Genomic DNA, 12,901 nt, shown 5'->3' with positions numbered 1-12,901 from the left:
TTACGACGACTCCTCTTACACTCGTCACTCAAGAGTCTTCCATTGATTCTTCGTTAGAGTCTCCCTCGCCTTAACGAGCTTCAAGATCATCCAAGTTCACGGAAATTGAGTATCGCAAACTATCCGCGATCTTGTCTATGCAAATTCTCCAACAACTTCTCGCCGTACCACGTCTACTCGATACTTTGTTGCACGAAACGCGAACGAGCGACGCTAGACGTTATAGAGGTGCGCGCGTGTCCTCGAAACGCGTCAATCGCGCACACAGCCACCATGAATGGAAAGCTTCACGCACGAGGAAATGGCCGCTCACGTGCGCCAACGCCAGGGAATAGGAGTTATTCGCGGATGGCGTGCACCTGAATATAAATGGACGTGCTCGCTCGCGGGCCATGCAATACCGTGTACAAGCTCGATTCGCCGGGCACAGGCTATTGGAAGGGTCTCTCCGCGGTTTTCTACGGATGAAACGCTCTCAAAATACGATCGTCGAAAGTGCTACGAATAGGATCCCGTGCATGACGGGACGAAGGAACGTCCATTCGAAATTTCACGCCAGCTAATCCTTGGACGATGAACGCGGCAAATTTGCCATAGCGAATCCCGAAAAGAACATGCTCGTCCGGTGACCGCGAACGTTTGGCTTTCCCCTCTAACAGGAACGAGACAAGAAGGGGAAGGGACGCGGTTGCGGGAGTATTAGGGCAAAAGTGGCCAGCGCGGGCGAACAATCCGTTGGCATTACCGGCCGGTTACGTTTCAGCTTCGAAATCCTGCGAAATGACCGGGAGGAAGCGTCACCGCGGCTAATGCGTGCCATTTAAACGTTTCACGGTACATTGTGCCGGAACACGGTACTTGGCGCGAACACGCTAGTTCGTTAGAGCGCCGTTTGTTTGCACGGCTTCGAAACACTCGTTTCCCCGACTGTAGCCCTGAACGATCCTGCCTCGGCCTCGTCCACGAATTTTGTGTCATCCATCGACGTGGGAATGTCGAGAGGCCAAGTCGAGACGCTTCAACGAGCTATCAAGCGCGTTGCATAGTTTTCGGCATCGTAGCACGGTATTGCGTGGTTAATGGATGTTCATTTGAGAGCGTATCGCGTATTAAGAATCCTTGGAATTGCCGACCATTATCTCCCTTCGGTTCGTTTGCTTCTTGTTAAGCGTATCGCAGGCAACGTGACGGTGAGAAATATCAAAACTCGATAAGGTAAAAAAGGAAGGTTCGACGTAATTGTTTCAATCGATGCGTCGTGCACCTTTGTTCGTAGGTTAGAAGTTAAACGATTATCAGCGCTTCTTAGGATCACGTGCAATCCTTATCTCGCTGTAAATGTAAATCTTACGCTACAAAGATTCATCGCTTACGATTAAATTGAATTTCTTTCTCGTGCGTATTCGCTTCGTCCGTCGATGACAGCATCGACGAATCTCTTCCACGAGTATTGTAAATACTTCTATAAATTTCGATGCAAACTTTTCCAACGAGCTACGACACGAGAAATTACGAGACCGGTGCATAATTCTTAATTCATTAACGTTTCTGTAACTCCGACAGACAGCTTTTGCCAAGTACGGTTATTTATTCACAGATCGTAGACACTACGTACGTATGTATGTATATTAGTACTATTACTAACAGTTAACACCTGCATGTCGCGTCACAAATCATCCTGATATTAAAAAAACGATACTATACTATCTGCAAATTACGATCGAAACTTGTCAAAAGACAATTTCTGTGTGTCATAAATATCAAATATTTCTCCTATATGGAATTGGAAAAACTACGCGTCTATGTTGGTAAATAAAACCCTGTGCGCCATACATCAAGAGATATCAGAGAGAGAAAAAAGGGGAAATAGAGTGCGGGTCAGACGGAAGGGGAGAGAATCGAAAGGGACGAGGGTCGAGCCGAGTTATCGGGAAATGGAGAGCGGCGGCATTCATAATTTATGCGGCTTTACGGCAAATTAGTTATTGTTCCCAATAAATCCGACGGCCGGTTAACTGCATTACGCCGCGTTTCGTTGATGCCTTCGAACGTTTGGGGACACAACCCTCTCCCTCTGCCTCTGCTAGGCTGTTTGCTGATGTTTGCGGTCCACGTTAACGCGTGCACGAGCGCGTTAATACTTCATTGTAACGTCACTTTGCCTATCTTCTCGCGGTTTGTCCCGTCTCTCTGGCAGCTTTGCGCCAGCCCGTATATTGCCGCTTCGATTATTTCACCGATACGCTCGTGGATTTACAACCAGACGATTATATGACTCGAGCATTTGCGAGTATGACGGAATAAAAGATATTTTTAAAAGATCGAAGGAACGTTGAAACGTTTTGTTTTCGTTTAACGGTAAAACTATCGACGTAAAAAGTTTCATAACGCGACTAAATATACAGACTAACTAGACACACCTTCGACCGCACCCTCTTTGACGCAAAATGTACCTAATATCAATCGCCGATAGCGTAGAGCAAGCGACGTTTGATCATTATGTATATTACCATAGTAGTTACGACCAGTATAGTAGCCAGCACGTGTTCGAGTTTGTTTTTCCTTGGGCGACGATATCGATCGGCCGGCTCGATGCAAACTAATTGCCGTTCCCGATAAATTCATTAGTAATCCAATTATATCTTGTGCGACCCCTCGACTCCAGGAAATCCACCGGTCCTCCACTCTCTGTGTGACGTACCGTTCGGTTACTTGTCCAATAATCACTCGTTTCCCGTGGAATCTGGCCAAGTGAATTTTCATTTCCTCCCTCGACGACGCCCCCTAATCCTTTCGCCGTGTAATTCTCAAGCCCGAAAGTGTCACTGGAAACGATGTTGTTCCATCCACTCGTTACCAAATTCCTATCCTTCGGTGAATTCCAAATTTCAAAAGAAAATTGAAATATCCCGTATTTCTGAATACATCGTGTTGGAATCGAAATACTCCGTTCTATATTCTGGCGCATCTTCGATTGATTCGCGTAAAATTTGGGAACAAATGTAAACCAAGGAGCGTTTCTTTCGCTACTTTTCAAATTGCAGATAGTAGAGAAAATTTTCGATCGCTTTATAGTTTTCCAGTACAGTGATTAGATTATACTAATCTTTCTGGAATAGAGAAATACGAAGCCATTGCGTGGGAAATTCGATAACAGAATTCCTTCGAAAGCAATCGGCTAAAATTTTGATCTCGCGAAAGGTAGCAGTGTACACAGTGGGACGGTTCGCGGGAAATCGTCGGTGAATCGTAGCGTCAAAACAAGGAAAGGTCAGCGACCAGAGGTTTTGGCCCGATGTGCACGCGAAACGACGTCAGCACTCCCTGTGCAACAAAAGCAACCCGAGAAAATTGGGTTATCCACTTCTCTGGAAACACGTCTCGGTTACTCGCGTTTCAAGCGACTGCCAGCAGAGCTAAGACACTGGCCAGACTCTCCACATGGAAACGCGGTAACATGTGCTATATAGGCAACTCGCGGTTGTAGCAAGTTAGCATCGACTTGTTACGAAAGTTGTATTAAGTTGGATCACCGAGTACAGAGATTCTCAGCTATGGTTCACTGCCTACGATGTTTCTTCGTCTGATCCTTTCAACGTGTCTTTCGTCGCTCGTTTTCTCTTCTCTGAGATTCCGTCGACACTTGACAATCTTATAAACCGGGTCTCGTTTTATCCCGTTTCATTCTTCCTATTTGTAACGTGTTCAAAGTACGTTACTTGCATGTTATCAATTGCGAAAATTTATAATTACGATTAAATCGCGAATAGCTGTCTGTTAAATATAATTGTCGTAGAAAGTTAACATTCTAAAAGGATTAGACCAACTAATTTTTTAATATGTGTACCAATCGATAATGTGGGAGTAAGCTACCGCTATATATAGAACATCTGCTATCCATAAACAATTAAACGAGTAACTGGAAGTCAATTATCGACCGTCTGACAGCTTCAACAATTCATAACCACGAAACTCCTCGCGACAGACACGCAATTTATTTAACGCAACGTTTGATTAAACTCTAGGGCGTGTTCCATAAACACGATTCAATTTCTGATCGATCCTCGTGCAACATTCATCGTATCGATTACCCACTTACACAGGGGCAGTCTTTGATTATTAACGAGCCTCGTATCGGCGAACCTACATAAAAATTTCAGTAACAATCGTCTAAAGATCCATTTAGATCAAACGAGCAACAACAGTTTGCTCGTGCTCGTTCAACGTAAATCGCCACCGAGCAATCTGTTCGTAAACTCACTTGCATCGAAAAATCTACTATATCCCTATCGTCGTTTCTTTCTCCGGCGATCTAAGGAAAAGTGGTCAGTGCGCCTGACGAAATAGAAAAAAATATATATATATGTCGAGTTCTCATTGGGGTTAGGGGCATTTAACTAATGTTCATTTAGATTAGCCATTGTTGTTATACAATATGGATGATAGTTAATGGTATAAAATATGATTATTACAGAATTTGATAAGTAACCGTGGCGATTAGATACTCGAGATGCTAATGACAATAATCTTAAGTTTAATAACGAATATATGGTCGACGGAACAGCAAATACGCTTTCTTCCAAAATCTAAGTCGAACTGAACTTACTTGTCCACAGTTCAAGTGTAACTAAACTTACTTGTCCACAGTACGAGTAGAACTCAACTTACTGGTCCCAGTCCAAGTAGAACTGCACTTATATGCCCTTCTCTGTACCTCTCTGTACCCCTCGGGTCAACTATATTTTTAAGAAGAGCTATACGACTACTTTATACCTCTGTTAGGTAAAAACGTCCATCCCGTGACCGTGGCTACGTTTAGCGACCAGATATGTCACCTTGAGCCCAAGCCTATTGTCATAAATCTCGAGCAAACATAATCGGATTAAATCATAAACAACTACTTCTAAGTTTTATTATTTAAGTACAGCTATAATAAAAAGTCTACACTAAAGTATCGGGGATGTTCCGAAAAAATTGCAAAAGAAAGGCCCCGATGTTCTTTCATCTCCGACATATATATAGATATCTGTGTGTGGCAGTTTATAGAGCATTCGGATGTTCGATTTCCCATCTGACGAACAAACGCTCGTTTACGCTTTCGTTTAACTAGAGTGGAGGAAGAACGAGCATTTATTCGCTTGATGTAGACGCGCGTTAAGGATGGATCGAACACATTCCGTTCGCCATTGAACGCGCCTACACGTGTGTGCGGATTTGTCGGTATTATCCTCGATAGTTTGGCATCTGTGCCGGAAACGAGAGGTTCTACGAGAGGTCCATTAAGTTCCTGGAAGACGGCTGAACCGAGAGTTTGTTGTAGTCGAGGCCGGATAAGGCAGAGTTTCCTTTCGCGCGGACGAGATATCACGGCACCAGTAAGAGGGAACTTGTTCTCCCTGGGACTTTGTCGGCGGACCAACCGGCTAACGGATGTGACTTTCCTCAGCTATTCGTAAAAGCTCAACAGAATTTGTCGACTGGCAACCGGACGCGTCCCAGTTTTCCGCAACTTCGTCTGGACCATTCGCACGATCGTTTATTATCCCCTACTTTCACCGAAAACTCGTGTCTCTTCGATTGAAAAATCGAGCTGGTCGTAAACTTGCCGCTTAACTTGTTTATGCCATATGTCGGTGTACTCCATCGTTTAGACAGGAACTCATAGATCTAGAAATGATACGAAAGCAAGAATCTATGTGGGCTGATTTAACAAGTTAGTGATAAATTATTGCAGCGTATTCTGAAGGTTAAATGGGATGAAAAAGGTTCATACGGACGTATATTTGAAAATGATTTATCGTGCAGTTATAGGGAATGGAAGAATCCTTTTTCATAAGAAGTCTATTATAGCAAGACTGATATGTGTATAAATAAAGAAGATTTCACCCCTCGTACATGGCCTGCGTTCCTTTCTTCGAAGCGAACTTTTATTTTTCCTAAGAAATCTATTAAACGTTTCGTGCAAAAATTGATCTCAGAATATAGGACAAGACCAAGTCCAATTTCTAAGTCATCGGGCTGAAACGAATACAATGCAATGCAATATTTATTATACAATAATGTAGAAAAAGCTGCAGTGGGTATCGCACAAGTTTCTCAATATTTTTTACAGCAAAAGACGGTAAGGAAAATTAGACGTTGACAAAAATGTGCCAGTTTGCCGCAGAATGTTGTGGAAATACGCTAGTTGACGGAAAATTTAAAAAAGATTTAATAAAAAATTGCTTCTCGATAGACAGATAACTCTGGCAAGTATGAGTTGTTAATTGTCGTCGATTACATACAGCGTTACTTAAGGAACAATTATTCTTCCATCTCTTATGACTCCGTAATAAACCATTTTCCATCGTAGATTCGCATAAATCTTTTTCATTCGTTCAAAACACCTTATCAATTTAGTATCGATTTATGGAAACACCCGATCGATGAATATGTTATGAAACAAAAAGCACGTTGAAGGTGTAAAATACAGCAAGATCGTATTGAATGATAATGGCTCGCGTGCAACATCGGGACTCGGGGAAATTCCACGGCCGTGAGATATAAATTTCTTTGTCGTGTGCAGCCGGAATGCATAATCGTCGAACGAGCCGATGGCGGGACCGATTCGGTCGAAGACAAATGGTTCTGGCCTGGAAAATGTCCCACGGACGATTTGTCAGAGCGGACTCCGTTGTTCCACGCTCTCGATATCGGGAGCTGGGTGAAAACGAAAGGGCCTGAGCGCGTGCACCGACACAGCTACTAATTAAAAAGGTTCGGTATTGTCAACGACTAGCATTGTTCGGGTCAGATCGAGGGTAGTGGAATTCCCGCGAGCCAACGGTGAAAGCAGCTTTGTTCTTGGCACGTTGACTCGCCTGGCCTGATGGATTTAGAGCGAAAAGCCTCGCAGCACAGAGCCTGAATCCAGCGTACGTCGTGGCTCCTTTGAATTCGAACGCCGTAGGGAGCTTAATCAAATTTCTTACTTCTTTAGGGAGCCGCGAGCCTTTCCCAGCCGTAGGAATTGCCGAATAATGTGCATATTCGACTGCCAGCCGCCTCCGTCAGCAAGTGGAAACTTCGGGCGCTGAAAGTTGGATCGCGAAAGCGAAGATTTGTATAGATAACGAATAGAGCGGATTTTGACGGGCTTATAGGAAATTTAAAGGTGCGGAATTTCTCAAAATGCACGTGATACGAAAGAATGTATAAAGCGTGCAAGATATAGCGCTTCTTGTAACATTTGGTAAATGAAACAATTTCCTAACAAAGTTCTACGCTCTTAATTATTTTCTGCAAAGTGCGAATTTGCATAAAAATCGACGGTCTAATAACGAGTAACTGGTAAAATGTTCATGCCAGAGTGTAGAGTCTTTTTGAACTGGCGGAAAACTCATAACGATACGTAGAATTCAGTGGATAGAAGCAAACACCCGCTGCCGAGGTAATTAGCTTGTTAATACGATTGTTCGCTTCGAAGCTTCGATTAAAAAATGGAAGTTGTTTATTATCGGGAATATAGAAAAAAAAGAAAGCATCTGTGTTCATTTACGAGAAAATTATATTCGCCCGAGGGGAGGAGCAGAAGCAGAGGGGAGGGGGAGAGAGATACAAGAGCGAAAAAATAGTCGGTAGAGGGGAATAATGGCCAAACGACGTTATTAATTAATCTAATGAACGGAACAATTCGAGCGACACGTTGACACGACTGGCTCGCTTCCCAGGATAAACGATATTTTTTTTATTTTTCCCAGCAAAATAAACTCTGCAGGCTGGAGCATAAAAAGCAGAAAGGAATAAAACAAACTGCGTAATCGTTTTCATCGGGACCGCGAACAATGAAGAGACGCGGCAACGGGGAAACGGGAAATAATCTGAAATTTATGAAGCGTGGAATAAACGTGGTATCTGTTTTTTCTAGTAACGTTATAAAATTCAATGATACGCACGGAAACGGGACACGTCACTAACGAACATCTCGCAGTTCAAACAAAAAATGTGCATCCTCTGGCGATTCGCTTTCCTGACGAAGGCTTGCTTCGCAGTCCAGCCTCGCCATCGATTTATTCATCGCGCATACGTGATCGCGGAGATAAACAACCGAATCGATGAATATTCGAGCAAGTATTCGCATCCACCGATATCCCGATCGAAGTCCAAGGATCCTCCGACTAATCCTTATTTTCCTTTGCTCCTTTTCTATCGAGAAGCTCATTGTTTCTCGTTGGTTGCTTCCAGATCGCTTATTTTTATCTTTTGCCTGTAGGAACGGTGGCATCGATTGATTCCTCAACTCGAATCCCACGCGGTGCTAGACAAAGTGTTGCAACGCTATCGCGTGGAAAATGGTAGCGTTTCCAATTATCGAAAATTCAAAAGTTAAATAACTTCGATCTAATTGACACAATGCTCCCAAGGTTCTACGACTAAGATCCAAATTCCCCTTTCGATAGGTTTCCGCGTGACAATCGCGAACAACTTCCGGCGTACGGGCCATTCCTCCCGTGGTTTTCGCTAATTTTGCAACTAATTAAGTCACTCTAGAACTCGATAGGATTAAGGGTGGCAGCGTGTGCGACAGATGGTAGAAGGGATCAGAGTACCCTTTGAAAAGCAAATTTTAACCAACCAGACGGAGAAACCGCAACCACAGTGCCGTTTCGTCGGATAGCTTGACAAATTGAAAACGCATGCTGAAAACGCCGACTTATTCCCGGCGTCGTCCGCGTGATCGCTGCGGCGTCCTTCCACGCCGGGAAAACTATCGTTCGTCTACCTCGAAAATGGTTGGAATCGAAGAATCGGTTGGATTCTAGGCCGTATTAATGCGTACGGGCACGTAAAAACGAAATTACACGGACGGTTCTCATGAATTTTAATGGCGGTCTGTGATCCTGAATCGCAATGCCCGACGGTGTACACACAGGCCATTTGAATAACGTTTATGTCGTCGATTATACGTGTGTCTACGAGCTTTAATAGGTTCGCGGCAGCGTTTCTCAAACTGGAGCACGTGATTCGCCTGTGTACACAAGAATTTTTTGGAGCGACTGTTGTACACGACGATGCTTTGCTTTTGTATTAGATGTATTCGCTTGTAGAATAATTCAGAGAGAAACGGACCACCCTTTTTAACGATCGAATTATCTGTCGATAAATTAAATTATCTATCTACAAATAATACGGTAAACTTTTATTCAGTCGTGGTATAGTCCGTTTATTTCCCATTTCAATGAAAATCGTACAACTTCTGCAAAAAATTGTAAAAAGATTCAACCAGTTTATGACTTCCTGCGGTATTTCTCAATGGATATTTTTATGGCGTAAAACAAAGTATATAAATAAAATGTATAGCGATCAAATTGACATATTTGTCATTCGAAAGTTATCGACGATATTTGACAACTATTTTTCATACGTACTCGCTGACACACCGATCCCAGCGAGCAGACTCTAACGTTCGAGCCTCTCACGGTTGGAAGTTTTGCCTTTCTCCAAGCGCCTAATGATTCTCTGAAATTTCTGTTCCTGGGCTCCTTACATCAAGATTTCGTTAATCCTCTTTGCGACTGGAAATCGCCGACGCCGCGAAGTTTGCCAGACCAAGGGATTGAATTACGAACGCTTGTAATCGAAAGTTCTTCGAGCTGAAAAATTATATTCCATTAAACAGCAGGCTGCCTCTTCCGGGAATGAGCTTTAACGATACCATTGGCAGAACAACGTGGTGTTTCGTTGTTCTCAAACTCGATCTCAATTAAAGCTCCGGTACTTGGAAATGAGGAAGTTGAATAGAACGATGACGTTAATCCTTCGACGTTCAACTTCCAACTAGGAGCATTCCAAGTTCAATCCTTCCGTCCCTACTTAACCATCGAATGCTGTACTTCCGACACAGGATTTAAAGTTTGCTACACGCGACAGGATCAACGAAATATATCGTCTTAAAAATATCTGTTGATGGCCGTTAAAGTGGCGCGACTCGGGCCGATGATTGTCACGAAAGAAGTAAAGTCTCGAAACTTGATCTATCACCGTGATGTATCATCAGACGTGCAAACAGCTTTCTACTCGCAGACAAACGACATTCTTCTACGCTTTATTTTCACTACGTTACGTGAAACATTTGTTTGGAATGACGTCTTGAATATTTGTCAACGAACGCTTTCTAACGTGAAAGTGCTTTAGCGATCTTTGAAAAATGCAGATCGCCGAGTGGAATCGTCGTAGAATTATAGTTTAACGAAACATCTCGTATTATAAAAATTATTGTAACGGAAATACCAAGTTTTGAGAATTCGAAAGGAACGTTTAGCTTTCGGATTTAGAAATGTTATAAATTCTGTTCGATCGGATCCTATATGTTCATTCGGTCAGGAATAATTCAAAAATCTCTACAAAAATTAAAAACCTTCAATAGGAATTTGAAATCCTTAAAATAAATCAAAGAGTTTGTGCATTGTTGTTGCAAGTTATTCGCTAAAACATTTCGAATATTGGCATTCTTATCTGTGAAAGATATTCAAATGCTCTGGAACACATTAAAGCCTTCCTACACAAAGAAAAAAAAAGACGAACGCTCTTCGGAATCATCGTCCGTATTCTAAGAATCTTACCGCTCCTACCTGTGTTGTCGAATTCTTGATAAAACGAGAACTTATAGTCGACGCCTCGGCTCAACCTGAGATGAGAAACGCCTTCCTGTTTTCGCGCACGAGTTCCGCAAAGAAGCTACGTGCCCGGCATGCCGAGCACGGCTTTTATATTTTATTATGCTTTACGATATGTTCTTATCTTATTTCGTCCACGTGTCGAGTACGAATTCACGCCGGGGAATTTTTATCGACGTCGATCAATGAGAAACTCATGGCGGCATGGGATCCAGAAAATCTCGATTGCCCGATTCGCTTTTTGATTTTGCTATTTTTTCTTTTTCCGTGAAATAAAAATACCAACGTTTCGTGCGGCTTGTATATCGGCTTTGAAACTAGCAGCAGCGGAAATTTTGAATACGTCAGACCCAAACGCGAATCAGTAGCTTTGTCGACGGACGCGTTCATTGACCATAAATTCGCTGTCTGGTGTAAATTTCACCATCTCGTCGGAAGGGTTGCTGTTAACGATCCCTATAACCGTTTAGTCCGATCCTCCACGCTCGCCACAGACTGACCGATGTGTTTCATAAAAAGAAAAAAGAAAAAACCGTCGATGTTCGCGTATCAAGGACGATGCGTTTAATTGCCGTACTCTGTCAATTAACTGTCCGTTATTTCCTCCGTTAATTAACTCCACGTTGATCAAAGAAGCCAGTAACTTTACAGCAAAGCTGGAGCAAACACGCGATGGTTGGAATCCGATAATGTCGTTAAATATATTTTTCCTGTTTTCTGTTACAGGTCGAACACACGACTCTACCTATACGCTGTACAGATTAGGAGAAAGGCTTTCTAGTGGAATAAGATTGTACGTGGAAACGGGAAGAACGGATGGAATGGACGCGGATGGAGACTCGCCAAACAGTCTTCACTCGTTCACGGGCCCTCCAGTGCCACAAGGAGAGGGAACAAGTATCGCGAGAGCATTTTTGGATGGAAATCACACTCTAATAAGCATCATGGCTCGTATAAACCCCAGCCCCGACTGGTTCGTTGGGGTCGATTCCTTCCAACTGTGCGTCGAGGGTAATTGGGTCGACACAGTAACCGTTGAGGTAATTATCGTCGACAGGGATCATTGATTTCGACATGTACGGTAGAAATATATCGGCTTGCTTTCTCCGCAACGGCCAGCCAACAATTTCAATCGGACGCGCTTTAATAACGACGGCTCGAATTAGGCCGCGCGCAACATATGGAAAATTAGATCGAAGCCCCGGCTGGATTTCGCATTCATCCTCGTCGAAGCACCGGTCTATCGAACAAAAGCTAGTCCAGCTATAGAAAAGAACTTTTTTACCATTCGGATACACGGTGCGCCGTATTAGCGATCTTTCGTTCGTTAAAGCGACTGGTAGTTTGGCTGCCAAAAGGTTTCGAGAGAGAAAAAAAATAAGATGATCGTGAGCATGATGGAGGCTCGACGATCGGAGAAGAAAAATATATAGGTCGCGTTCCATTTCAACAACGAGGAATTCCGACCGATCCAAAGCATACGGCTTCTCTGTGCCATCTCATTAAAATCCGGCGAAGGCCCATTGAAAGGCCGACTCATCGTCTATGTTCGTCTCTCTTTTTTCAGCTGGATCCGCTGGACGGTGGAACCGATAACGGGTTCACATTCACGGCTGCCAACTGGCCAACGCAACCCCAAGGAATCGCCTACAGGATCACGTCACGGTACCCGGCACATCCCGCGGGAAGCTTTTATTATCCGAATCTACCTCGTCTGCCACCGATAGCCACCCTTACCTTCACCAAGGTAACTGACCGCTTTCTTTCGTGAATGCGATCATTATCGTTCGATCGGTTATTTGGCAATGGATTTTGGTCGATTGTTGTATTCGACTGGAAGGAATATGTGCCATTTAACTCCAGAATAACGTGTCGCTAACGCGTACTATATATATTACGATTTATATTTTAATACGACTAGTCGAAATATTTCGACGATCTCTGCGAAGTGTTTGCTTGCGATAAATATGATGTAACTTCTGTATACATTTTCAGATTCGCTTGAAATTTTTATCATATTGATCGAGTTTCGAGCCGTTCTTTGTATACAAAATTTCTACAAGGGTCAATTAGATATAAATCGGAACTTTTTACTTCGGTAGAATGGTTTAAAAGGAACAATCGAGTTACTTTTCTATATATGTTCCGTTTCTCTCTATATACTTTTGCCAGCGGATTGGTCATTTTTTTATACCAGTTTCGTAGAAAGTAGAGGGCTGAGTCAGAAGCTAATTGCGCACAAATTG

General features: G+C 43.1%; 1 protein-coding gene across 1 annotated transcript in view; it reads left to right on the top strand.

Annotated features, from left to right (window-relative positions):
* LOC100650177 overlaps positions 1 to 12,901 on the top strand; it is a 193,279-nt gene that overhangs the window by 135,673 nt on the left and 44,705 nt on the right. The window contains exons 3-4 of the mRNA XM_003401243.4: positions 11,382 to 11,695; positions 12,223 to 12,402. Coding sequence (XP_003401291.1) covers positions 11,382 to 11,695; positions 12,223 to 12,402 — 494 coding nt within the window. The remainder of the gene's footprint in view (positions 1 to 11,381; positions 11,696 to 12,222; positions 12,403 to 12,901) is intronic.

Source organism: Bombus terrestris, chromosome 15 (assembly GCF_910591885.1).
Source record: "Bombus terrestris chromosome 15, iyBomTerr1.2, whole genome shotgun sequence".
Taxonomy (NCBI): Eukaryota; Metazoa; Arthropoda; class Insecta; order Hymenoptera; family Apidae; genus Bombus; species Bombus terrestris.
This window is presented reverse-complemented; position numbering and strand designations above follow the sequence as displayed.